The 14,619-nt window shown below is 37.2% G+C and overlaps 2 protein-coding genes across 2 annotated transcripts; one reads left to right on the top strand and one right to left on the bottom strand.

Annotated features, from left to right (window-relative positions):
* Positions 1-2,222: 2,222 nt before the first annotated feature.
* LOC127741505 (uncharacterized) lies at positions 2,223-10,478 on the bottom strand. The gene is made up of 3 exons (XM_052254175.1): positions 10,446-10,478; positions 5,693-6,001; positions 2,223-2,318 (listed from the first exon to the last, which is right to left on the bottom strand). Exons 1-3 carry the CDS (start codon positions 10,476-10,478, stop codon positions 2,253-2,255), a joined length of 408 nt encoding a protein of 135 aa, XP_052110135.1. The 3' UTR covers positions 2,223-2,252.
* Positions 10,479-12,765: 2,287 nt separating this feature from the next.
* LOC107464368 (uncharacterized) lies at positions 12,766-14,015 on the top strand. Its single transcript, XM_016083295.1, has 3 exons — positions 12,766-13,493; positions 13,735-13,792; positions 13,842-14,015. The coding sequence occupies exons 1-3, from the start codon at positions 12,766-12,768 to the stop codon at positions 14,013-14,015; spliced, it is 960 nt and encodes a 319-aa protein (XP_015938781.1).
* The last annotated feature ends 604 nt before the right edge of the window (positions 14,016-14,619 follow it).

The raw sequence follows: 14,619 nt of genomic DNA, 5'->3' as shown, positions 1-14,619 counted from the left end.
CGTTAAAAAAAAAAAAAAAATCCAAGTCAGCATCATTTGGAGATTCAGACGTATCAACATTTTTCTATAAATATCACCACATCACAGGTAATTGATCATTTTGTTCTAACTACACTTTACTAAAATGCCTGTTAATTGACATCGAAGTCCTTAGCAGTAATAAAAATAATGGTTAATATATTTATTGATATTAGATATTAATTTTAATTATCCAATTTTTGATAAATATTTTTTTAATAATTACAAAAAATATATAATTATCATAATAATATATAATAATAATAATGACAAATATATAATTATTTTAAAATTTAAATAAAATATGGTGTGTAATATGTATTGTTATTAAAAATTTGTTATAAAAAATTAATTTTATTATAACGAGACACTCGAATTCATTTTTGGATCCAAATGAACTTTAAATAAAATAAGAAATGAACCGAAATTATTTAATGATGGTACCAGAGAAAATCAGAAATAATAAAAATATTAGTAAAATGTTGATTGTTGGTGATGACAATAACGAAAGAGAAAGATAACGAAAAAAGAAAAGAAAAAAAAGAAGTGACAGCAATAAAACATACACGCGTAAATTTAAAATATTTAGTTAGACTTAGATTAGGATTATGACTTGAATGTAGAGTTTTATATTTATTGTATTATTATATCATTTACATCATAATTTAAAACTTTATGTTGACAAGAAAAATTGTCTTGTTTTAATAAAGTATATTTAATTTTACGTTCTAAGTGAAGTTATTTAATGGTTCAAATTTAACCTTCTTTTAAATGTGAAACATTATACCTTTAATTTACTTTTATTTAAGCGTACGTCAGCGAATCTTACATTTTAATCTAGTAAATTAGAACAAATAAGAAAAGGAAATAGGGTGCTAGAGAACATAAACAGATCAATTCTGCTCGAATCATAATAAACTTTGGATATTATTGATAGATAAGTTTTTTTTTAAATACTAAAACAGTATATATATTATTGACTTACAAAATAATAAATTCCAAAAGATTTAGATGCACACAGTACATGCATGAATATAAAAAGGAAATACTCTCGACTAACCACACTTAAACAATGATATATAATAGCCTCACAAATAAAGAGAAACATCCCTTGCATTTTTTTAAAGTATTATTTTATCCTCCATGTTTAGGGTCAACTTTTAATTTAATTTTTAATATTTTAAATATTATATTTTTATTCAAAAAAATGTTAAATAAGTTCAGTGATTCTAACATTATATTTGACATTAATAATTAACAGAATAAATAATATAATTGTTAATAACATTACTAATTAAGTGATACTTTTAAATATATGTTAAAAAAATATAATCAAAATTTTTTTTATGAGTAAAGGGGCATAAAGTCCAAGAAACAGAGAAATTACATAGAAATCATTCTAGCAAATTTAATTCCAGATGCATCTGTCATAAGCGTCGCAGAGAGAAACGCCAGAGGAAAAGAGAAACACATAAATCCAATCTGACAGAGGTGAGCCTTCTTAGCCAACAGATCTGCACAAAAATTCCTTTCTCTGTAGACATAAGAGACACAAACATCCCATGGATGAGCAAGAAACAGCTTGATGGCACGCAATAGGGGAGTTCCTGCAATTCTAGAGGGAGCCATGTTCTGAACAAAATTGGAAGCACAGAGGGAGTCCGTCTCAACCAGGAGCTTCCCAATGCCTAGCTCACGAGCCAGCTTAATCCCTGCGTACAAGCCCCATAATTCAGCCAAGGTGATAGAGCAATTCCCCAAATTCATCATGAACCCTGCAATCATTCTGCCCTGACAGTCTCTAATCAGACCACAACAACTCGCCATGCTTGCTGAGGCATAACAGAGCTATCGACGTTCAGTTTAAACTAGGGGTGTAATCGGTTCGGTTTGGTTCGGTTTTGGACCGAAAACCAACCGAACCGACCTGATCGGTTGAACGTTAATATCAACCATTCGGTTGGCTGCTTTCTGGACAACCGAACCGAACCGAACCGAACCAACAGCGATTTGGTTCGGTCGGTTTTTTCGATTTTTTTATACCTAATAAACAGAATTTAAAATATCATAAAATAAAGTTTAAAACCTTCAATAAATCAGAATAACAATAGTATATCACATTCAAATCCAGTACAAATTCAACTTAATTAAATATAAAACAAAAGCAATTAAAAATGTCTAACAAAACAACAAAAATAAACACACTTTAAAACAAATAAAAACCAAACAGCCAATCAACCACCATGCTTAATCTGAATCCACACCAGACTCATCCTCATCTTCTCCGGTTGGTGCAATTTCTACAAAAATAAAACAAGAAAATCAATATAGATTATAAATATAATATAGATTATAGATTATAAACATAAACCATGAAAGGAACTACAAATTTCTTTTTTGCATACCTAATTCAAGTTTCTCAAACTCTTCAATAAGCTCCTCAAAATTAGTTGTCATTGGAGAAGCACGAAGCCAATTTTGTGTGCATATCAATGCCTCAACTGTCTTTGGAGTTAAAGAACTCCTATAGTTGTTAAGCACTCTTTCACCAGTGCTAAAAGCTGATTCTGAAGCAACAGTTGAGACCGGCATTGCTAAGACATCTCTAACTATTTGGGATAAGATAGGATACTTGCTAGAATTTACCTTCCACCAATTCAATATGTCAAAAGTATTTTGATCACCAGGCTTCTCTAAACCATCCATCAAATACAAATCCACCTCATTCTTGTTGATGATCTCATGAAAATGCACCTCCTTAAAAAAATCACCAGCCATGTCGCCATCAGGTACTCCCACATCTGATGCACCATCCATTGTTGTTGAAGTAAAAGATCTTCCCCTATTATTTGCATTCATATAGAATTCAAACATCTTGGAGAAGGTTTCTTTCACTTTTGCACCCAAAAAATCAGCATCATCCTTATCATATAGCTTTTCAAAGCTAAAGTTGACAAACTTCAACTTGTATCTAGGATCAAGAATCACAGCAACAAAAATCATCATGTTGATATTTTTAATGTTACCCCAGTACTTGTCATACTTAAGCTTCATCCTCTCAGCCATACTCCCAAGTAATGGATCTCGACTACCACAAGAAGCTTTGAACACACGCAAAATCTTACAAAACTCATGAAAATATTGAGAAGAAGTCACAAGCAAACTACCAGACACACTCTTTGTAACATCATGAAAAATTTTCAAGAATTCCATAAAGTGTTTTGCATTGTCCCAATCAATATTCCTCAGAATACCACATTGCATTAGAGCATATTCTGTATCTCTCTCCCCTAACCTCTTGAACGCCTTTTGAAACTTCAAACCACTTTCAAGCATGGTGTATGTAGAGTTCCATCTAGTGGGAACATCGAGTTGGACAGTACACTTGTCTTGTATCCTAGCTTTCTTAATGAAATTTTTGAACCTATTCATACGACTAGGGGAAGCACGCACATATCTAATAGCATTTCTTATCTTGCTAATAGATTCATGCATCTCTTTCAATCCATCATTAACAACAAGATTAAGAATATGTGCACAACACCTAACATGCAAATGCTCTCCTTTCAAAGGATGTAAATTCCAATCTTCCATTCTAGTTCTTAGGTAAGATATTGCAGTATAATTAGAACTAGCGTTATCAACAGTAATTGTGAACACTCTAGATATCCCCGACCCCAAAAGACATCTCTCAATCTTTCTACCAATTGTTTCTCCCTTGTGGTTTTTAATAAGACAAAAATTAATAATCCTCTTTTGCAATTTCCAATCATGATCAATGTAATGAGCAGTGAGACACATATAATTCAGATTTTGCACAAAAGTCCAATAATCAGTAGTTAAACAAACAGATTGATTCGGTTGCTTGAACACAGTTTTCAACCTATTCTTCTCACTAATATAGAGATTCCAACAGTCCTTAGCAACAGTAATCCTTCCCGGAAGTGGAAATCTAGGTTGCACAATACTCATATAGAATCTAAATCCCTCCCCCTCAACAAACTTAAATGGTAGCTCATCAACAATTATCATCCTAGCAAGGGCTTTTCTACACATTTCAGCATCAAAAGTAACTGTAGTAAATACCCCTTCACCCTCTTTTTTTTGTTGGAAGGTAAGGATTGTTTGACTAGGGTCACCCGACTCCCTAGGAAATTTTTTACATTGGTTCAACAAATGATAACACATATTAGTTGTACCATTTCTATGAGAGTCACATGTATATGATGCACCACACCAATTACATTTAGCCCTAGGATGTGATGGCTTGGACTTAGGATCCCTTGTAAAGTGTTCCCAAGTCCAAGATCTAGGTCTAGAAGGTTTTCTGTTACCTTCATTAGCTTCATCCTTGCTATCCTCTTCATTAGTTTCCACAGTGCTTGGAGATGGATTTGTTGGAGTTGCTCCCGGAGTTGCACCCACATTAGTTGAATGAACCTTCCTCTTCTTTGATCTAGGATGGGGCGGGGGTTTGGTAAGCACGCCGCTGTCCGTTGAAGAACATACCGCGGACTCAACAATTTTACCCCCAATAAGAGGCGTCCGCTCACTGGGCACCTCATTGCTTGTTGGCTGCATATATATATAAACAGAACAATGAAAAATTAAGGTTTTTAATTCATGAATAGCACCAAAAGTATTGTTTCCAGCAACAAAACAAGCATCATTAACAGCTCTAACAGTCTACCAAAACAAGCATCATTAACAGCTCAAACAGTCCACCAAAACAAACATCATTTAATACTCACCAACTGCCATATAATCAACAGAATTTAAATTCATTAACAGCTCTAACAGTCCACCAAAACAAGCATCATTAACAGCTCAAACAGTCCACCAAAACAAGCATCATTTAATACTCACCAACTGCCATATAATCAACAGAATTTAAATTCATTAACAGCTCTAACAGTCCACCAAAACAAGCATCATTAACAGCTCAAACAGTCCACCAAAACAAGCATCATTTAATACTCACCAACTGCCATATGATGAATTCATTAACAGCTCTAACAGTCCACCAAAACAAGCATCATTACAGAAAATTACTCTACACAAATTACTCTAATGATTCAGCCATTGCACAAAATCTTCACATTAAAGGATCTTGGTTCCTTATCATATTTTCTTGGAATTGAAGTTCATAGAACAGATTCTATACAGTTTGTCCCAAACAAAATATATAATAGACCTTCTATCAAAATTGGGAATGAGTGAAGCTAGTCCAATGCCTATCTCAATGATTTCATCCCTAAAATTACTATCAACTGCCACTTTTAGCCGGTTTATGCATAGTCCACTAAAGCTGAATTCTAAAGCTTGACAGCTGGTGAAGCAGAGATCACATGGGTTTAGAATCTACTTCAAAAATTAAACATCAAACTTCATATTATCTCACAAGCAATGTATTCAATGAATGTCTCTATTTTTCATCCAGAAAAAAATTAAAATAAAAAAATAAAGCGATGCATTATCCTGTGAGTTCTTGATGCAGCCAATACAAACAGAATTTCTAGCTACAGAATTTCTAAAAAACATAACCACAAAGGCACAAACAGAATTTCTCAAAATCATAACCACAAACAGAATTTGTAAAAATAATTGTTCAGGTTAAATCAAACACAATATCACTAAACAGAATCTCTAAAAATAATTGTTCAGAATTTCTAACCTCCGAAGAAGACATTGTGGAGTTGCTTTCTGCAGGAGATGGCTTGGTGACAGGAGTGCTGCTCGTCGCTCGATTTGGACTGCGACGGCCACTGGAGTCTTGCTTGGCGACTGGACTGCTGCTCGGTGACAGGACTGCTTCTCGGTGAATGGATTGCTCCTCGGCGACGGTGACCCAGCGAGGCAGCGACGGCGACCCAGCGACGGCGACCCTGCGACGGCGATGACTGAAGACAAGAAGAGAGGAAGAGAAGCTAGGGTTCTCCTTCAGGGTCTCCTTCTCTCGAGCATGGTGGAATCGAAGGTGGAACTGTGGAAGTGTGGAACCGTGGAAGAGAAGAACAGAGGAAGAAAGTTAGGGCTCCGGATTCGCCGTTCGCGTAAAAGAGAGGAAGAAGGCTAGGGTTGTGTGTGAAGTTGCCCTTTTATACCTAGGTTAAAGGGTAACTTAGTAAAAACACACCATTGAACCTTCATTTTTCGGTTCGGTCCGATTCGGTTCGGTTTCTGCTGAGTCAACCGAAAACCGAACCGAACCGATCGATTTACTTCGAAAAAAACAAAAAAAATCGATTTTTTCGGTTTTCTAATCGGTTGTTGTAAAATTCGGTTCGGTTCTGCGGTAATTATCGGTCCGGTTCGATAATTTACACCCTTAGTTTAAACCAACCCTCAGTTGGGGTTCCCACCCAATCATATCTTCTCTACTGGTACTCAGCGTTGAAACTTCTGCTTCAAAAATGGCGAGACAATCCTCGTAGTTCTTGGCCAGGTAAATAACTTGATTAAGTAAAGTATTTGGATTAGAGGAACATTTTGAAATATGAGTTCATTCCTACTTTTTCAAACATCTTCTTCTTGCTTATAACACTTCTCTTCAATTTTATTTTTGTACAAAATTCTAAATCCTAACCATCAGTCACTAAAACACTTTAAAATCAAAAGAAAATTTTTTATATTAGTAATCGTTGGTAGATTAATTTTATTAAAGTATATTCAATTTTAAATTAAATATTCTTTTAAATTAGAATCAAATTCTCTAATTTTTATTATAAAAATAAAAAATTTAAAAATTAAAATCAAACCTTTGATATTTTTTTAAAAAATAAAAAATTTAAAAATTAAAATCATACCTTCTAATTTTACTTTCTACTAAACGATTCTTATATTTTAAAGAAAAAAAAATAATTTATTTAAAAAAAAGGTGAGCCTATATGAACAAACATTTGTTATTATATATTTCTACCAAATGTCGCAACCTAAATTTCATTGTTAACACCAATTACGTTTTCAGGTGGCTAAGCTTGAATTCATGTATGGTTTCTTACTTTCTTTGTTATTTAAATGTTTTTTTTTCTACCCATTAAGTTCCCTCTCTGCATTTGGAAGCACCTCTAAATCGGCACCAATTAAAATTTTTTCACGGGAACCTTTTTTACAATTTAAATTTCTACAAATTCAAAGTTTTTTTCTGGTGTAGACAAATCAAAGTTTGAGGCATTTATTATTTTATTTTATTTTATTTTTGTCTTTTTTACTGCAATCCATAGGCTAATCAATTAAAACAATCCGAGACATTTCCCCTAAAATATGATTCTTTCCTTTTTTAATTTAGATGTCACAAAAATTAATTAATAGATCCATCCATACTTACCAATTTAGATTAGTCAAATGGTCAGCTCACTCGTCCATTTAAATAAGTGTTGGAGATTTACAATAACCCACTGACTAGCGGTAGACCTTTTTTTTAATTTTGCGACGATTTTTGACCCTTATAAAATGCGTTACAGTAATTCCAAAAATCAACACAGTTTCATGTTTTATTATGTAACTATTTCTTGTTTTTTTTATCCTTGTAAATTCAGAATTTGAATGCCCTAAAACTTTCACTCAGAACCATGAAAGTTTGATTATAAAGCATGGAATTGTGTTGCCGAAAATTTTAATGTTCTTAATACTAATAAGATTGTTATACTAGAAATAACTTATAGTTCTTGTGAAATGAATAAGGTGACCAAAGATGGATCTTACACTACTTTTCTTTTTTATTTATTGGATTACTAATTTGTCATAGAAAGGTAAAAGAGTTTTCATCCATTCAAGATTGCCGAACATGTTCTTGGTATAATTAAAGTTCAAGTGTATATATATTAGAATATTAGTGAAATAATTAGTCAGCTATATAACACAGTCATTGATTATTTTATTTCCTGTTAGTACATGCCTTATTTAAATCACTAGTAAGTGCGAAAGATGCAACATATAGGAGAAGAATCAATATTAGTCTTATTTTGGTCCTTAAAATTTTAATCGATTTAATTTAAGTTTTTAATTTTTAATAAATGACTCACATTAATTTTTCTATTAATTTTTATTAATAGTACATTTACTTAAAATATTAAGTGATACATAAATTTATTATGTGGTTTGATAAAATTTTGTTGACATAAAAAAAGTTTGTTTAAACTCAATTAGTTTCTTTTAATACACAAAATTCTATAAGTGCCAAATTTTTAACCTGAGATTTGGATGTTGGAGAAAATGATAAAAAGTAATAACCAAAATTTTAGAAACCGCAACAGATCTCGTTCACATAAAAATTTGGAAAGAAATTCAAATCGAGCTAGAGTTGGAAAGGTTTCACACTGTGTGGTTGTAAAATGCGTTTCATTTTTTGTTGGTATGGAACAGAAGTAAATTCAGAGAAACTATTTTTTGGATGTCCAAACTATCATATAAATTCTTGAATTGCTTCCTTTTTGACTTGACCTCTTCTTTTTCTAATACAAGCACAATTTATTTTGTGATTTTTGTTGTGACAGATCTCTGAAAATAGATGGTGTGGACTTTTTGTGTGGACAAATGGTGAGAAAAAATAAAACATGACTGAGAGACATGAAAATGAAAATAGCATTAAGTATTGGAAGATGAATGTGGGTTGGAAGATTAGTACAATAGAAGCTGACATAGGATTTTAAAAGTATGGAATAGTATTTTGAATTTTTCTCTTGTTTTATTTGTTATTGCAGTCATTGGCTTTAGTTTGGGTGTAGGAAAGTGATGAATGAAATTGAATTAATGTTACTATAATTATGTTTTTTTCAATACAAATCTGTTTTGTAAATTGTAAGTTGTGACTAAACCTACAAATTCAGTGAGAATATTACAAATATGTATGATTCTGTAAATTGAAGTTGTAAAATGGTAAGGATAAACAAGAGACTGATCAGGTATATTACAAATCTGCAAATAAAATTAATGAACTAACTCGTCATATATATACCAAATCTTTCTTTAGAACAGAAAATGTAAAAATTCATATACAAAAGTGATCATTGTAATAATAATTACACAATTTTTTACTATCTATAATTAACAGTTATGCATTATCACAATGACAAACATAATCTATTTACTCATTCATGAATTTTTTATTTTATATTTTCATAAATAAATATCATTACAAAAAATTTAAGCAATGTATTTGTCAAAAAAACATAGTTAACACTAATCACAGTAAAAGCTCGGCTACTGGAATCGTCTATAAGGAGAAATTGGTACATAAAGAAGTAGTAGACTTCACTAATTTGGATGTGCTTTCTTCTCTGTAACACAATTAACATTAATCATATGCAGTCTTTTAAAAAAGAAGAACCTTAACATACAGATGAAGAGGATCAATGACTAAAATTATATACTTTCACAATGCACCCAATACATTTGAGTATCAAATAGAGCACAAATTAATGGCTTATAAACCCCAATCATGAGAAGACACAAAACATAACATTCAACCCAAACGTAAAATACTTGTGTTACTAACCTTTTTGGGAGAAATGGTGGTGCACAAGTTCTTCTTCCTCGTCCTAGCAAACGAAAACGTATGCGATGAACTTTGCCGGCGAACTACACTAGTAGCGACATTGATCTTCCACAGTATGGTGCATGCAAGATGATGAAGAAAAAGAAGAAGAGATTCTCTTTTTGAGTGGTTTGATCATTGGTAATGAATATTATTGAATTTTAATCCTAAGATGGCTAACACGATATCGTTTAAAGAGAGATTACGCACCAAGGAAAAAATGATATCGTTTAATAAGACTAGGTGTCAGATTCACGTGTCACTTAACATTTTAATACCGTTAATAAAGATTGACAAAAAAGTTAACATGAGTCACTTATTAAAAACTAAAAATTTAAATTAGGTCAATTAAAATTTTAAGGACCAATTTAACTTTGTTCCTAAATTTTAAAAATCATTTGGAGTATTAACTCCGTCCTACTCCTACTAAATTCTCACTATAAGTATTATTAATTTATTATTATCCCAAGGGACAAAACAAAAGTTATGTTATTAATAGTTAGAAGGATTTTAAATTCAGATAATATTGTGTGAATAGTGAAAATTGTTTTACGGCAGAAAAAAATAAAAATAAACAAACATACATCATATCATATGCAATACATATTTTTTTGGGTAAAAAATCATAATAAGTCAAGGCAAGAAGTGTGTAACGTAAATACGCCAAACCGAAAATTGTTTCAGCAATAAGCCAAACATTATCTTTATGTAATTCGAACCAATGTGGTTCGAACTACAAACCTTAGTAAATCGAACCAGGGTGGTTCGAATTAGGGGAGAGGAAGTTTGAACGTAATTCGAACCAAGATGGTTCGAACTCATCATGCACGTAATTCGAACTGGTCTAGCTCGAATTATTCATTCGAAACCAAACCATGTAATTCGAACCAACCTGGTTCGAATTACCCTTGGCATGCTCCTTCATAATTCGAACCAAGGTGGTTCGAATTAGGGGTGATTCGGCTATATAAGGAGTTCGAATCACCCTCATTCGAACTATTATTCCTCCCCCTACCCCACAAAATCTCAGAGAAAACGACCCAGATTCTCTCCGAGGAAGACCTGAACGGAATACTCTGCTCATGGGGAATGATCAGGCACGGTTATATCTCTTGGATGGAGTCGCTCATATAGCCGGGGTCATCAACGAGGAGGTTAGTACGGAACTATTTTTGATTCTAGCGGTATTTGTGCCTTAGTGGTTTTGCATGTGGGTTAGATGGTGGTTTATGTTAGTGGTTTATGTAGGTGGTTTATGTTAGTGGTTTAAGTTAGCGGTTTAAGTTAGTGGTTTATGTTAGTGGTTTAAGTTAGTGGTTTCTGTTGGTGGTTTATGTTGGTGGTTTATGTTGGTGGTTTATGTTAGTGGTTTAAGTTAGCGGTTTAAGTTAGTGGTTTATGCTAGTGGTTTAGGTTTGTGGTTTAGGGTAGTGGTTTATGTTAGTGGTTTATGTTAGTGGTTTAAGTTAGTGGTTTCTGTTGGTGGTTTATGTTGGTGGTTTATGTTAGCGGTTTTTGCGAGTGGTTTATGCAAGCGGTTTATGTTAGTGGTTTAGGGTATGTGGTTTTATTTAGCAGAATGGTTTGTTGAGGATTTATCGTGCTGATTACGGTTGTGGTTGGTTTCTATGCTGGTTCTAACTATGCGGTTCATTTTGTGCGCAGCCCCAGCGATGCATTAGGAGCATGCGGCGGCAGCAGGGCATGCGACTTGATGACAGATACGTTCCGTACTTGCAGATGGCAGGTCTATACCATCTTGCAAGGCTGAACGACTGATGGTTCCGGCTAGACGAGGCCCTTGTCAGTGCATTCGTGGAGCGATGGCGTCCCAAGATGCACACCTTCCATATGCCGTTCGGAGAGTGCACGATCACACTTCAGGACGTGGCATACCAGCTGGGTTTGCCAGTGGACGGCCGTTACGTGAGCGGGTGCTTGTCAGAGTTCCATATATACATCGAGGGTGGCCGTCCAGCCTGGGTCTGGTTCCAGGAGTTGCTCGGAGTTATACCTCCTCCCAGTCAGGTTCAGAAGTACGCAGTGAACTGCAGCTGATTTCAGGAGACTTTCGGTGAGTGCCCTGAGGATGCAGATGATGAGACTATGCGCCGATATGTCCGTGCGTACATCATGATGTTGTTGGGCACGCAGCTGTTTGCGGACAAGTCAGGGAACCGGATTCACATCAGATGGCTTCCGTACGTAGCGAGGCTGGAGGAGCAGGTTACCTACAGCTAGGGTTCTGCCGCACTGGCTTGGTTGTACCGGTGCATGTGCCGAGTGGCGAATAGACATGTCGTCAAGTTAGTGGGCCCGCTTCAGCTACTTCAGTCTTGGATCTTTTGGCGCTTTCCTCGGTTTAGGCCTGCAGGATATGAGGAGTTGAGCTGGCCGTTGGCCTCGAGGTACTATACTAGGCCTTATCTATTTCAATTTGACATACATAACTGTGTATTCATTAATATTCTATTGCATAATTTGAACACATATTTCAGTAGATGTAACACATGTGTATGGTGCAGATGGTCAGGTTACAACCCTTCCGGGAGCGAGAAGGGTCCTAGAGTGCAGAAGTGGAGGCTCAGGATAGACCGGTTACAGGACAGGGAGGTGAGTATGCTAGTTAACAAGTGTCCTTTTATAATCAAACTTTTCTAGTTGTGTCCTACAGTTGCCCTGACAAGGGTGAGTTCCTTTTGCAGTTTATATGGATGCCGTACAGTAGCCCCGACGTACTTCAGGTTGTGCATCCAGAGGTTTTGGAGCCTCGGCATATGGCGTTGTGGCGCTCTGTGACCGCACTGATCTACTTTGCTGTCATAGAGTGGCATCAGATAGATCGTGTTCTTCTGCAGTTTGGAGGGGTACAGCCCCCTCCGCATCCCGCCCTGAACATTGACTTTCTGATGTCCAAGGACGGGAGAGGCGGCGATCGATGGTTCCCGTCTACTTTGCAGAAGTGGCATCTCCTTTGGGACTCTCGTCAGGACTGTGTGCTGAGGTTCGACGTTGTTGCCGACCCCGAACCGTCGCATGCGTTCCTTGATTGGTGGAGTCAGCATGGGAAGAGGTTCTTGTCTCTGGAGACGCAGTTGGGGGATCCTAGAGCAGTTTCGATTCCAGTTGAGGCCTCACAGCGGGGTCCGGGGTGAGTTCCTGACATAGATCGTCCTAAGAACGTGCCGGACAAGCATAGGGTTGAGAGGGGGATGGGTGTGGGGACACGGCGGAGCCAGCGTGAGTGGAGGTGGCCTGATCATGCTGTGCACAATGATTACGACGCCGGTCCCGCTAGAGGCGGACGACGAGGCCAGGGAGGTAGGGCGAGGGGGCGTGCTGACCATGGGGACGATGACGACGATCAGCATGGGCACGTTGGCGGGGGTGGTTCAGGGGCTGCTGCAGCTGCTGGTACTAGCACACACGATGAGGGTCATGCAGGTGAGTGGTATGGTACAGGGATGGGTGACGGGGCTGACACAGGTGACGCTGTACTTGGATCAGGCCCTCTTGGAGATTACTTTGTTGGTGTGCCAGCCGATGACCAGCCTGAGCAGGGGGGTACACCTTGGCGCATCTCGGGATCACAGTGGTCAGACTTTATTGGGTCAGACACGCTTGTTGGGGACTTCGGGAGTCCACGCTTCCTAGAGGAGATCACCGCCATCATGCATGGGGACGTGACTCCCCGCAGTGGTGGTCAGACCTCAGGCACACAGGCCCCGTTAGATGTTGATCTGAATGAGCCTCCATCCTCATCTGCTGGTCACCAGTTCTGTCTCGGAGGTACTCCTCCATCCGCCTTCACCGCTGCATCAGAGTCTGTTGCAGGGCTTTCGGCGGCACCCCTGCATGTTGCGCCACCATCACAGCCTGCCCCACAGGAGGATGGGGATGATATCGAGGATGAAGAGCCGTTTATCTGCCGAGGTCACGGGTAGCCCGTCGCTGTGGTACTGGCTCACATCTGTTTAGATGATTCACGTTTCATGTATTTTGTTCCCTAAAGTTCAATCATGTATGATAGTGATATGTACTTTTCTTGTTATGTTATAGTCTGTTCACCTATGTTTTTTGTTATTTGTGTTGTCGGACATTGACTATTTAGAATCAATGAATCATGAAACAGTTTAGTGTTTATTTTTACTTATTAAATTTTGCATATACGGAACATGTAGCAGTACTCATAATGAAAGAAGACATATTCATTACTACTCGCAACAATCAAAGTACAATGTATAAAGATCAACTAGTTATATACATGCTCAAACATTGCATCTAACAGGAAAACTTAAATGTAAATAATACTAACACTAACAACATGCGCACTAATGGCGGCCTGTCTGAGACGATCTTCCAACCTGTGGGCAACTACGTCGTGTGTGTCCGGGTTGGCGACATAGGCCGCACCTCTTTGGCCAACTCGGATCTGCCTCGTCCATATTCGTCCGTATCCTAGTGGATCTAGGATGACCCTCTCTCGCACGCCTCTTGTCAGGGTCTGGAATCACCGTGGGCCCGTCGTAAGGTGGCCAAAAGCCCTCCGGGATCGGAGGTGTGAATCCCATCCGATACACACTGAACACCGAGCTAATCTGATAGACGCTGTGAACGTAAGAGGTCTAGGTGACCCGTGAGTAGGCACAGCATGCAAGGGCGTGCTGACACGGGAAATGAAGAGCCTGGAAGTACCCGCAATCACATGTCCGAGAGGCAAGTGATACTCTGTAAGTACCCAAGGAGAAAGAACCAGTCGGAGTGGTCTCTGCTACAGTGAACTCGGAGTTATCCCGGTCATACAGCGTCACCGTGAAGCATCTGGCCGTCTTCAAGTTGGCCTCAATACACTTCACCAAATGCTGACTGAATTGTTGTCCTGTTCCCATCTGGGCCTCAGCCTCTCTCCCCTTGCGAACAAACAGTTCCGCAAGCCTACAATATGTTGCCTTCACCAGGGATGCTACAGAGAGATTTCTGACCCCCTTGAGGATAGAGTTCACACATTCGGAGATGTTCGTCGTCATGTGACCGAATCTCCGCCCCTCATCACGATGCTGAGTCCA

The sequence above is a fragment of the Arachis duranensis genome, chromosome 9 (assembly GCF_000817695.3).
Source record: "Arachis duranensis cultivar V14167 chromosome 9, aradu.V14167.gnm2.J7QH, whole genome shotgun sequence".
NCBI classification, from domain to species: domain Eukaryota; kingdom Viridiplantae; phylum Streptophyta; class Magnoliopsida; order Fabales; family Fabaceae; genus Arachis; species Arachis duranensis.
The sequence above is the reverse complement of the archived record's forward strand: the minus strand, read 5'-3'. Positions and strand labels throughout refer to the sequence as shown.